This window comes from Pseudochaenichthys georgianus, chromosome 12 (assembly GCF_902827115.2).
Source record: "Pseudochaenichthys georgianus chromosome 12, fPseGeo1.2, whole genome shotgun sequence".
Taxonomy (NCBI): Eukaryota; Metazoa; Chordata; class Actinopteri; order Perciformes; family Channichthyidae; genus Pseudochaenichthys; species Pseudochaenichthys georgianus.
Window position 1 is genome coordinate 18,878,158 of NC_047514.1, and position 13,083 is coordinate 18,891,240.

At 40.3% G+C, this 13,083-nt stretch overlaps 1 protein-coding gene across 1 annotated transcript; it reads right to left on the reverse strand.

The window, feature by feature from the left end:
• Nucleotides 1-41: 41 nt before the first annotated feature.
• ggcx (gamma-glutamyl carboxylase) lies at nt 42-12,295 on the reverse strand. The gene is made up of 15 exons (XM_034096053.2): nt 12,093-12,295; nt 11,131-11,331; nt 10,475-10,633; nt 9,567-9,732; nt 9,384-9,462; nt 9,179-9,285; nt 8,493-8,656; nt 8,092-8,393; nt 7,552-7,683; nt 5,278-5,429; nt 4,983-5,152; nt 4,217-4,347; nt 3,814-3,961; nt 1,589-1,790; nt 42-868 (listed from the first exon to the last, which is right to left on the reverse strand). The coding sequence occupies exons 1-15, from the start codon at nt 12,115-12,117 to the stop codon at nt 709-711; spliced, it is 2,298 nt and encodes a 765-aa protein (XP_033951944.1). The 5' UTR covers nt 12,118-12,295; the 3' UTR covers nt 42-708.
• Nucleotides 12,296-13,083: the final 788 nt, after the last annotated feature.

Here is a 13,083-nt window from a genome sequence, read left to right on the forward strand (position 1 = left end):
ACCTGTGTATCAGACTGACTCATTAAGAAAGAAACATTCAATGTATTGCCACAAAGTCTTTATTAGAAAAATGACTAGAAAAGGCTGCTGATTGATAAGCAACAATTGTATTTTCACATTACAGGGTTAGCAAACAAATATATTCCCTCAAAACAGAGTAAACCTCTGCGTATCCTACTGCATACTTTAATTATGAATCTGCCAGAGTTATTTAAATAAGATCTCAGAAATAACGGGAGGAGTTATAGACTAAACTGATCCTGTTATCGTTCGTAAATCTGTCCCACGTTCAGTAACATGCTTAATAGCTCATCTTATTTACATTGTGATCCTCCAGCAGCTCATATATTGCACTAAAGCATTTTAAATGAATTGTCAATTGTTATTGTTGGTCATGTCACCCAGCCATAATTGCAATTATAAAAATTCTTAAACAAAATTAAACAGGAAATGTAATCTTGCACGTTATCTGTTAATAATCAGCGTTTTGGTTTTGCTGCAGCGAAAAAAGAAACGTCCACTGTGTAAACAAATGCTATAATAAAATACTGCCTTTACAATACGAAATGATCGGAAATGCGAAATATTTCAGAAGCATATCAAATTCACTTTGATTTCCGGGCAGCGACGTCCCAGTAACCGTCCGGTAGTAATCACACACTCTGTTGTGTGATCCAGCCATTCAAAACAGTTCGTCCATCCCAGCCTTTAAAGTTCTCCATGACCGACTTCATCTTTCAGCGGGTCGTCCTGGTTCCCCTCGGCCTGGGGCGCCTTCATGTTGGCGAAGGCCACTTCTCTGGTCAGCTGCTCCAGAGGAGGGAGGCCCACCGCCAGGTTCCTCAGAGCGATGGCTGTCATCAGGAGGCTTAAGTGGGGGACGGAGATAATGAGACACCATTACAGAGAAATGTAGTTTGTGGTCGTCTAATTTTATGTGAAAAGACAAGAATTTATTTATTCGTTTATTTTTCATACGCAAACACATTGTAACAGGCCACAATCACTTGACACAGATTTTGTAGCAGCAACTCTAACAATTAACCAACTCAAAATGAAACTGCTGCCAAATCTTACACAGGATTAAGTCCATTTTGCGGCAGGAATCTTGTTTTTCCTGTTTGTTTTCTTTAGGTTTCGCCAATCAAATATACAACAAATAATGTCTTTACATCCTTGCTTTCCCTGGTAAAATAAATAATCTTTTTTTTGGTGCCTAATCACTCCTCCACCTGTCTCTAAAAAATACCCAAATGCCTGTGCCTGATGCTGCCTTCAAAACAAATGCATGAACACATTCCAAAATTCACTTAGTAATTACACTACACAATGATAAAATGTGTATATACAAAAAAGCATCTAAGTAAATGTTTAACTAAAAATGTAATAGTTCCAACAGATGTACTTTTTTTTTGCTAGGGCTTATTTGCGACCGCTGTCCCTGGTTAGACTTTTCTATCATCAGATAAATTAAGCACTTTATTCTGATACATGATCATACAAAAATGTCAATATTTCTATCATGCTACATGTGTTGAGTGAGTGATTGTGGCAGAATGTTTCTGTCCAGTCAGAGGAGGACACTCACCCCCTCCGGATGGTGTAGTACTTCTTCACTGCAAAGCGCTGCAGCCGCTCCACTGCTCCGGCCTCCCTGCGCTTCTTCACCTCCTTCATGCGGCGCTGCCTCTTCAGGAACAGCTGCACGATGGGGTCCGTGGCGTTGACCTCTGACCCCTCATCATCTGCAGTGATGAGAGGCTGCAGCTCAGGAGGGAGGGGCTCGGTTTCTGTGGGAAGATATAAAGTCAGCATTGCATGATTGTAATTCGCTCTTCAGGACATGTTCCTTTACATTTGGATGTAGATGGAGATGTTATCACATGTTCAGATGGTGTACCTTTGAGTCTATTTTGAATATAGTTTAGATTAAAAAAGCTGTACTAATAATGTAAAGGGGGAGGTAAGGGGGCCGTGAAATACTTCTTTTAAAAAGTTCCTTTTATATTCCAAATCTTCCTTTCTCAACTTATTGGTGATCCTTTTCATTTATTGTATCCATTTCTGGTGAAGAGATGGTGGTTTAACCTCCACCAAATTTATTTTTGTTTTAATCCAGCAATGCGTATTATTGTATCAATATATTTATATACTTCACTATACAGTGCTATCTTGTATTGCTTCCATTTGCATAGGCGGTGCCAGGGGGGCGCTAGGGGGTGCTGCAGCTCCCCCTAGGATAGCCATAGCACCCCCAAGAAATGTATGTGCTTTTTTTTTTATGTGTGAAATTCATAATTAGAAAAATTGTTGATTTGAAAATAATATGCTACAGCACAGTACAAGTAGCCTACTTCTGGGTCTCTGTGTTTCATTCAAGCTTGGCTCTGTGTGTGTGGCACGAGCCATTTTGTGTGCGTGCGCGAGCGAGAGAGAGAGCGCACCGGTACCGGAGATCGTTGTTGTTAACATCTGGTGCTAGCTAGCTACTCTAAAGCAGAGTCCTGCACGGGTCTGACGCCTACGCCGCCCGCCTACGAACACACCGCAAAGACTTCAGTCGACGAGTGGCAATAACTGTCCTTACCAGCAGGCAGCGGTAGTGTGTATTCGTCATTCAAAAGAGGCAACAGACAATCAGAGTGATTTCTTCGGCCGAATCGGCCGCGGGAGGTGTGAAAATGTGCCTTAAAGCAACAACGGAGCGGGACACACCAACCTGAGTAGGGCGCCGCAAATTCCCGACTGCCTCTGACTCCCAAAATCGGGTAGGTGTGTCAGGGCCTTAATGGATATAAGGAGCTGTTTCCACAACAAGGTCAAGGGAAAGTCCTCTCCTGTCGGACTGAGAGACTCCGTGAGGTAAATGGTAAATGGACTGTACTTATATAGCGCTTTATCCAGTCTTTAAGACCCCTCAAAGTGCTTTACATACTACATGTCGTTCACCCATTCATACTGAGCAGTGTATGTTAGGACATGCACTAACATGCATACACATTCACACACTGTTGGCCATGCCATCGGGAGCAACTCAGGGTTAAGTATCTTGCTCAAGGATACATCGACATGTTGACTGCATGGGCTGGGATCGAACCCACAACCTTCTGGTTGAAAGACGACCGCACTCCCTCGCAGCCACAGTCGCCCTAAAGGAGGTAAAGGACTCTCTGAGTGTTTAGATAGCTAACTTTAGTCTAAGTTATTTCAGTGGGTCTCAAACGGTTTGGTCACGATTAATGTAAACAAGTATTTCCGAGGCACACGTGTATATGATCATTATAGGTATAGAAAAATAAGAGAATACATGAAAAACAGGTAGGCTAAGAAATACAATATGACAGTAAAACAAGTATACTGTTTAAAAGGGGAGTAATTTGTAAAATATCCATAAAGAAATAGAACATATGTTTACAGTTCTGTTTCACATGGGTGTTGAGACATGAGATCTCTTAATTTTGCTCTCAAAGTGCACCAGATTGATGCATTGAACTTCAATATTTAAAAAACAATCTTTCCGGGGGAGCATGCCCCCGGACCCCCCTAGAGGATGTTAGGTCCACACATCACCGAAAATAGCACTATACCCCTGCTTACACCTATATGCCCTGAACTGATTATCGAGCCTTCATTGTAAGAGTCACGGGTACACTGTGTATGTGCGTGTGGGGAATGTTGCAGTAGACAATTCCACTGTAGCGACAGGTACATACATTGGAAACCCTAAATGTTTGAGCACCCTCTATGAAACGTCAAGCTACCCCACAGCACCCCCAAAAGAAAATCTCTGGCGCCGCCACTGGCCATGTGTACCTGTCCCGTTGCGGACTCGCTCCTGAAGCTCGAACAGTTTGGTGAAGTTCTTCTGTAGTGCTGCCTCTGTGGTGTTGACGTAGATGTACATGTAGCAGGACGGGCCCTCAGACACTGTGTACACCTTATGGTAAGCCCCAGCAGGTACCTACACACACACACACACACACACACACACACACACACACACACACACACACACACACACACACACACACACACACACACACACACACACACACACACACACACACACACACACACACACACACACACACACACACACACACACACACACACACACACACACACACACACACACACACACACACACACACACAATGTTAAGTATTGAGTGTGTTAACAGTATAATTATGAAGGTGATGATAGTGTGTTGCTTTACCTTTATCTGCTCTCCAGGTGTGAGGGTGTAGTTCTTCTTCTCCTCTACTACCTCCACGTTCACTTTGCCCTGCAGCACATGAATGCTGGTGTTGCCCAGATCCTCACTTACAAAGTTTTCTAAGTTGAGACCTACAGAAGTAAAATACTGTAATTTAGCACCAGGGGTAAAGGAAGTTTTCAGAACCATTACTTAAATAAAAGTACCAATACATTTTTTCAAAATACTCCTTTACACGTAAAAGTCCTACACTTATAACCTCACCTGAATAAAAGAACAGAAGTATTTTCAGCTAAATGAATGAAAGTATCAAAAGTACAATTATTAATTATTCAGACAAATGGCCTCCATGTGTGGTGTATAATTAAATATTCATTATTAGATGGTTTATATTGTTGCATCAAGTAGCATTTTTCTCTTTTTGTACCTCAAACAATTAATAAACTGGTTTAATCCTTGGAGATGCATTATGTTAAAGGTTTAGTATATGTTTTTGATGCAAAATCTTAATCTAAAAAAGTCATTAAAGCTGTAAAAAACATTTAGTGGATTAAATGAAAAAGAAATTTCCCCTTTGCATGTATTGGAATAGAAGAATAAAGTAGCATAAAAGTACGTATTTGAGTAAATGAACTTTTCACCACTGGTTACAACAAAGACAACCTGTGAAGCACAAACAATTATTAGGTGTAAAAGAAACAACAAACCAAAAGCAAAATTATACATTATCTTTAAATAAAAGAGAGGAAAAGGAGAGATTTTTCACCTGGGAAATCAGCAATAAAAACAATGTCAGTCTGATTGTCCAAACTTCCCTCGATCTCCTGAAACTTAGTCCTCCAAGGTGAGAGGTCCACCAGGAGAGGCATCAGCCACGCGTTCGGTCGGAAAGGAGACCAATCGGCTTTCACCACGTCCACACGAGGATCAAAAATCCTAAGAGAAATGTCCGGATCAGATTTGAAAACCCACACCTTAACTTTTATTATAACATGATTTATTTTAAACACCTAAAGTTATCACATTTATAGCATCTTCTCTCAAGCAGGAGGCTCTCCTACCTTTGCTGGAAGCGTTCATTGATGGACACCCAGATGTCAAAGTAGATTTCTGGTTCAGAGATGTTATAGCGGGGCAGGAACTCATTGAGGCACGTCCCATACTGCTTCAGCATGTCTCCGTGATCTTTCCAGCGACGGCTTTGTGTGAAAACCTGCAGAACATAGTTTTTATAAGAAGCCGGCTAAACAGAAATAAAGAAAAAAAATCACTATATAGAATGTAAAGTCTTAAAATGCTAATTATTCAACCGAGCTGCCGCAAAAGGCAACGCGTTGTATAAAACTAGTACCGGTACAACCTGAGCCGTTTCTGGTTTGTGGGCCAAGTCCAGTCAAAACATAAGTCAAAGAACTAGCAAGGATGTGATATTTGCACTGCGGCAGATTTGTCGTGGGATTTCTTTGCATTTTTGTGTCACTGGCTGACGCTCATCTGCAGACCGGTCCAACTGACGGCGTGCAGCGGCTTTCTGAGGTATTTGTTGCGTTACCTACTTCAATAAGAGCCCATTGAAATCGTGTATCGTGCACACCTCATTGCGAGAATACGTGGGAGAAATACTCAGATCTTGTTGTACTAAAGTAAAAGTACCAGAGTGTAGGAATACTCTGTTACAAGTAAAAGTCCTGCAATCATAATGTTGCTCAAGTAAAAGTACAAAAGTATTGACATCAAAATATGCTTAAAGTACAAAAAGTTAAATAACTTATTATGCAAATTGAACCATTTCAGAATAATATATTCCGTGTTGATTATAATTATTGATGCATTTAAGTGTTTATCAAAGCTGGTAAAGGTGCAGCTAGTTTTAATGACTCTGTATTAATACTTCAGGTGCTGAATTATATTTCACATCATTAATCCATATCTGTAAAGTAACTAAAAGTACTAAATAAATTAAGTGGAGTAAAAGTACCCGATTTACCTCTGAATTGTAGTGTAGTAGAAGTACAAAGTAGCATACAATTAAGTTCAGCACTTGAGTAAATCTCCTTAGTGACACCTCATTGTGAGCGACTTCTAATGCATTGGTAAATTGCAGTACATTTTGGTATTAGATATTTATGGATCACTAAAGGGCCAAATACAACAATATGCACAGTTGTAAATCGGCAGGCCTGCGGTGACTGCTGTGGCATTGACAGTCAATAAGGGGAGTAGACAAACCACATCTGCAAAATTGCATTTGAAAAATAATTAATAGTCTCCAAGGAAATGTATATAACGAGGCTAGAAATCAGGAACTATCATCACATATTATCAAAACTAGCTGCACTGAAATGCATAGAGCATAGAGCCAAACACCAGAATTAGACATGCCAACCAACATGACAACTGTCATAAAAAAGGTGCAATTCAAACTCGTAAACAATTGGAGAACAATAGAGCATACCATATACGAGAGATATAACAGTGGAGCTCTGTTTTCTGTATTATTCATCGAACATCAAGTCAAGATTGTTTCTGATCCAGTCTGTGGGGGCAGGCTAATTGTTGCATCTTTTTATGATGCACCAAACTCTTCTTTTTCATCTCCTTTTACAATACTGTTGTGACGGCTGTCACCTTGCCTTCTGCATTAACCGACCTGGGAGCATTCTGTGTGTGTATATATATATATGTGTGTGTGTGTATATATGACTGCCTTTAGGTACTATGGTTACCGCGTTGGCGTGACGTTGTTTAGCTCCTCCCACCGGAAGAGGTCTAGACGACGCTTGATGACTACTTAAGCTGAGACGCTGCTATCATTCGAGGCGCTGGATTTGTGCCAGGACGCCTCGCTACTCTACTCTCCCAAATGTTTGTGTATGTTCTGTGACTTGTGACGGCTTGAATTTGTGCTAGACGCCACACTATTTTCGCCTTAAGTGCCCACATTGTTCTGTGACTGTGATACTCTGTGGCCTTCGTTTATGTACTTATATTATAAATAGACAGCTTCTTGTTTAAAGAGCCTGTACTTTTTGTTTACATCATTTTTATTTGAGTTTATTATTAAAATCAACCTCTTACCAAGAATATCTGATTTCGTGTTGCTTCCCTTTTACCCTAAACGAGCTGGGGACGTAACACTGTGATTTACATCAATATACTACAGTGAAACATAATTGTAGTAATGACATTTGAATTGACAATCTGTACTATGACTTTTAAACGACAAGCGAAACTAACGCGTACTATACTACACAATGAGAGATTTTCTTATACCATTAAGACAGCGTGTACTCCCTACATACTGTGTCTGACGGTATTTTTTTCTTGTAACTTACCCCTGGGTTAAGATAACCAATTTCTCCAGTTTTTCCATCTTTGTAGGTGATCTTAACATGCTGATGGCTGCGGGAGTGAACCATCATGTCCCATGAGTAGCCGTACAGGCCATTGGTCCAGTTGTTGTAACCCTAGAGAAAAAAAACACAACAAAATATTAGGATAATTCCACGCTCTAAGGTAACATTGTAAAAGGTTTCTCACCCTTTTCACCAGTTTTTAATAAAGCTGTACAACAACAAAAACTAATGCGTTCATATAGACTAGATTGTAAGTATTGACTTTTTGTGCTGATAACACCATCTGTTGTTTGCTGTGGATCAATGATTGGTGACTCAGATTGAGCAACTATCAGTCCGCTGACAGAGAGTGAGTTAAAAAGGCTTTTGTTGTCAGCAAAGTACAATCTTATTTGAAAGAATGTCTCTCTGTAGAAAAAGCCCTGGAGAACATAATCCAACCATTAACTAATTGGTTTGTTGGATTAAGTCAGCTTTAAAACTATATTAGGATATCAAATGTTTTAAAAGATTGGATACCTGCGTGATGAAGTGGGAGTAAGGCAGGAAGAACTGTTCCATAATGTAGAGAATAGTGAAAATGGCTCCAAGCTTGTGCTTTAGTCTCATTTTGGAAGCTTTTGGGACAGTCGGGGTCTCCTGGCGCTCGGTGCTAGTGCTTTGGATCTCATTGTAAACACAGGAGGTGCTGGGCTGAGGGTCCATGGAGGTGATTGGCAGGACTGCACTGAGGAATGCTGGGAAACGTGCGAAGAATCTCCTCGGCCAGTCAGGGTAGCAGAAGATGGGACTGGTGGCGAGCATAGTGTAGGAAAACATCCCTGTGGAAGATTAACACACTCCATAAAATGAAGTTAAATTATAACATACAAATGTAAAGTATGCATTACAACAGAACAGGTGTTTGAATGAAGACTCACCAATGCTGAAAAGCTGCGAATTCATACAGTGGAAGTAGGAGACGAAGAAAATTCCATAAGGTCGTGTGGCATCAAAAAACAGCAGGTAACCAGCGGACAGATCCAGAATAAGACCACCTCCATGCACCACCAGCAGGTTTATTAACTCCACGGGGAGAATTACTCTGAAAAGTAATGTGTCGTACAGCAAATTCAGAGTGTTAGTAGTAGTACTGAGATACAGCAGCATCTCATTGAAGGTTTAAACGGAACATTTGCCACCTTTTAATGTTGTTGTCCATTCAGTGTTGATGCTTAGTGTAATCGTTAAAGCAATTTCTCAGTTACTGCTGAATTGTTGATTTCTCCTGCTGCTAAATTTGTTTTACTTTCTGTATTTAGTGCTTTTTAGTTAGCTGTGTTCCCTTTGCTTGTCTTACAAAGCAGCTACATTTCCCACAGCAAAATCGGCATCCCAAAACATGAAGGCAGAGGATGTTATGGACGAGAATACATTTGGCAGTGTTTTGGCTGATTCTGATATAAGGGCGTATTTGTGAGAGCCAGCGCATAAGGCCAAAGAAAGGCAGAAAATAAATAAAGTGCACACTGAGGACTTAATTTAATCAATTGACTACATTTCCCATCAACACTAATTGGAAATCAACAAAATAGGTTGCATATCTTAGGACTGAGCTGCCACCTACTTGAAAGGATCAAAGAGCCAATGGTGAGCCAGGTATGACATCGAGTATCCCTCCACCCAATCAGCATCCAACTTTTTGATTCCAGCGAGGAAGTATACAATGAATATCTTTGATAAACAAAAAAACATTGACTTCATTAGATCACCTGTACCAAAGGCCATGCTCATGTTGAATAATTCAAAAAGTATGTCACTTGTGCACAAACCTGTGTCCTCAAAATGGTGTAATTCCACAGAGGCACCTGAGCATTTCTTATAGAAGGCCTCCGCAATCCATCGATTGACCTACAGACAGAAACAGACAAAGGTGTTCTGTTGAGCTCAATCATACAGACGGAGCAGAATTTCCAGGAGCAAACAAAGAGACAGACGCATAAACATCATTTTACCAGTATCTGTTGCCCTCCATGAGTGTGAGCTGAAACCCGATGAGGCCGTAGAGGTACGAGTGATTGTTCCAGGCCGTTTTATCCAAAAAGAAGATGTACCAGTAAGACGAGATGAACATGAGGCCGGAGAGACGGTAGAAACAGCCGAGCATGATGCCCAAAGCGCCTTCGGTGAGACACAGAAACAGAAATGTTCAAACAGAAGCATGCATTTAGAGTTAGAGAGACGTGGGTACTCTTCAGACAATTGGGGTCTAACCAAAAGATGCTGTAGTGTTGCATTATGGGAAATATAGGCATTTGTCGTTAACTAGGGACTCTTCAGGTTATCTGTCTGACAGCGCAAACCAATGCCGAGGCCAAATTCGGCAGTCCATTATCAGACAGGCAAACAAAATTGTGTCTGATCCCACCCACATACTCCACCCAGAATTCCAGCTCCTACCTTCTGGTAGAAGATTCAGGTTTCCCAAGAGCAGGCTGAACCGCTATAAGCACTCATTCCTACCTATGTCGATTAAGCTTCTTAACATTCACATGAAATTAAATGTAGTCAAATATAATGAAATGTACTTTTTAAATGTTGGCCATGAGGGAGTGCAATAGGTCGCCATTGTCAGTATGTGCGTCTGTGTATTGTGTTTAAAAAAATGCATGAGTTAGTTGGCTTGGTGGCAAAATAAAGTGGAAAATTGCAGGTCTTGTATGTGTGCTTTCATCTTCCCCACAGACAGACACCCCACAGAGCCCGCCTCCTGTAAAATGATTGCATCCGCTTACACTTGGAATGAGGAGGAGGAAGGGGGGTTTTCCTCACTAAGCCCCAGTAAACACTGATGTGTGAGCTTTTTAACCTGTAACATTTTGGACATAAGCTTATAAATATAATAAAAAGGATTGTTACACACCAAAGAACATCACCACATACACCAGATACATCCAATCCAGCGGCAGCGGCTTTAAGAAATTAAAGAGGGGGAAGCGGCACACGGGGGCTCCATCCATGAACTTATAGTCCAGGTGACTGAGGCCACGTTCCTGAGTGATGTCGATAACCATCAGCAAACCTGCATGACACAAACATAAAGTTGAAGGGAACAAGCTTTATTCAGGAGCCATCTCAACCCTGTTGCAAAAGGGTCATTCAATACCAACCAGAAATGGTGCTGAATGTTTTAAGCAATCAAATTAGTTTTAAAAAATGTGTATCTCTGGCAAACATTTCCACATTTTGATATGTGTAGTATTTGTTTAGTTAAAAGTTTGTCCTGCATTAAAAAAGTGTGCAACATATTACTAAGTTTAGATTTGTAGTTGAAAAACCATATTTTTTAAAGATATTTTGACTGAAGAATTCTTGTTTTAATTTCCTCTAAACTTTTAGTGAAGTGAAGTGAAAATATTTATTAGAGATGTATAGATTTCTCTTGTTTGACAAAATCACATTTTGACCAGCTATGTAAAATCCATTGGTTTTATTTCATGGGTAGATATTTGGATTATGTTGACTTTGTATATCTGTGTAAATGACGTAGCAGTCAGTCTTGTCTGAGCATTAACTTACCAAACAAGCAGCGGAAGATGCCCAGGGATGCGGGGTCAGAGGGGCGGTTCAGGAGGGTCACCAGGCTGTCCCAGGACGTCAGGTCCTCTCTTCTGAACCCACAGATCTTCTCGAACTTGCCTTTGGTCTGCGGTGTATCTTTTGTAGGAGCTGCATCCTCCTTTGCAGTTTGTTCCTCTCCATCACTGCTTACAAGCGAACCTAGAGGTTTAATGGAGCACAAACATGGTACGATGAGGTCTTTGTATGACTAAGAGCAAGATATTGAGTGTTGAACACAATGTCAACTGAGTCATCGTGCTTTAAACAGTAGGTTATTCATTTACAAGTAATTTGCCTTGGTGTTTGGTACAACAAATATATTAAGAGGAATAGAAATACATGCTGCAAAAGTCAAGAATATATAGATAAGGAAATTATAGATTACAGTACAAATATGTTGTAAAGATCCTATGAATAATATGTTGAATACAACTGTGACATGTAGGCTACAATATAATAGTCATATACATTACATTAGATGTTACTTGGTAGACGCTTTTATCCAAAGCGACTTACATACTCAATACTGTGGGCAATCCCCACAAGAGCAATTTGGGGTGAAGTGTCTTGCCCAGGGACACAACGACATGCTGACTGCAGTGGGGTTTGAACCTGAGTCCACAGCCTCCCATGTATACAATATAACTAATATGTAGGCCGTGATATATATTTAGTAGGAGCAAAATAATATAATATGTAGTCTAAAATGTAACTGTAGTGTGCAATTTAACTTTGTAGCTTTGTACAGGATGTGCAAAAATATTGACCAGATTCCAACATGCATTCACAAAACGTATATCTCTTATCTGCAGACCAACTCGACTGTGGTTTAGAGTACAGCTTCTCGTTGGTTAAATGCCGATCTAACTGGTTATTATTGGTTGCAGACCGCCACACTGACTGTCTGCTAACAACCTCACCTGCAGTCGCGTCTCTCGCCTCCATACTGCAAAAAATTTCAGAATAAAACGGATTTTGGATGTGGACAGGGGGTCAGAAAAGTCACCCTGCCCCAGGTGGAGGTTTGCTGCCTGGTCAGTGGTCACGTCTCTGAAAGGGACCAAGTTACGTGTCATATCCCCACACACACGGGCAAGTCAGGGCAGAGAGAGGAGGCGGATCAGTCGGGAGGAATGTTGTGAAAGCAATGCTCGTCGTCTATTGGCTGGTTCTTCCAACAGCTACGCCCACTATGGAGTACCACCAACGCCATATCCTGTCGGTACATTTCTCACTTTATTTTGTATTTTCTTTGTATTAAACGCTAATTAAAGAACGTACACGATATAATACTGTACATGCAATCTAAAAAGATGATTAAAAAGAAAGTAAATTATTAAAATTTTACCAGGAGCAATTCTCAATGAGATTAATAATATCCAGAAAAGGCAGCATCATAATTAACAATGTTGCAGACACAATAACAAACCGCATAACAATGAAAACAAAATGGGTAAAACGTATAATTAAAAGTCAAAAGAATCATTACATTTCAAACGTTCATCAAAGATTGTTCACATGTGACGTAAATAAACATATACAGTCCATCATGTGAATATTCTTGAGACAGTTTTAAGCTACTTTCATGACTAAAATACCACAGGGGGGTAAATAAAGTATTGTTTATTGATAACTGTTTGCCAGCATTTAGTGTTTTGATCCAGGGGCTTTGGAATAAAGAAAGACATGTGAGAGTGATATCAGATTATTCATGTCAAGTCCATTATCCATAAATCAAACAATATCACATATCCTCCAGGGACTTTGCTAAATTTGTAAACACCATTAGCACAGTGAATGTTGTTATAATGATTATGTGTTTGATTTACTAGAGTTTGTTTTAATCAACCTGTGAAGGGACATCGCCACGATTATGAACAATTAAGATTTGTTTTATTATAAGAATAGTGT

Coding starts and splice junctions, on each gene's coding strand:
- ggcx (XM_034096053.2), bottom strand. CDS start 12,117: ATGGAGGCGAGAGACGCGACTGCAG. Junction 7,684..8,091: donor ACTCCCACTTCATCACGCAG/GTATCCAATCTT, acceptor TTTTTTCTCTAG/GGTTACAACAACTGGACCAA. Junction 3,962..4,216: donor CACCTGGAGAGCAGATAAAG/GTAAAGCAACAC, acceptor GTGTGTGTGTAG/GTACCTGCTGGGGCTTACCA.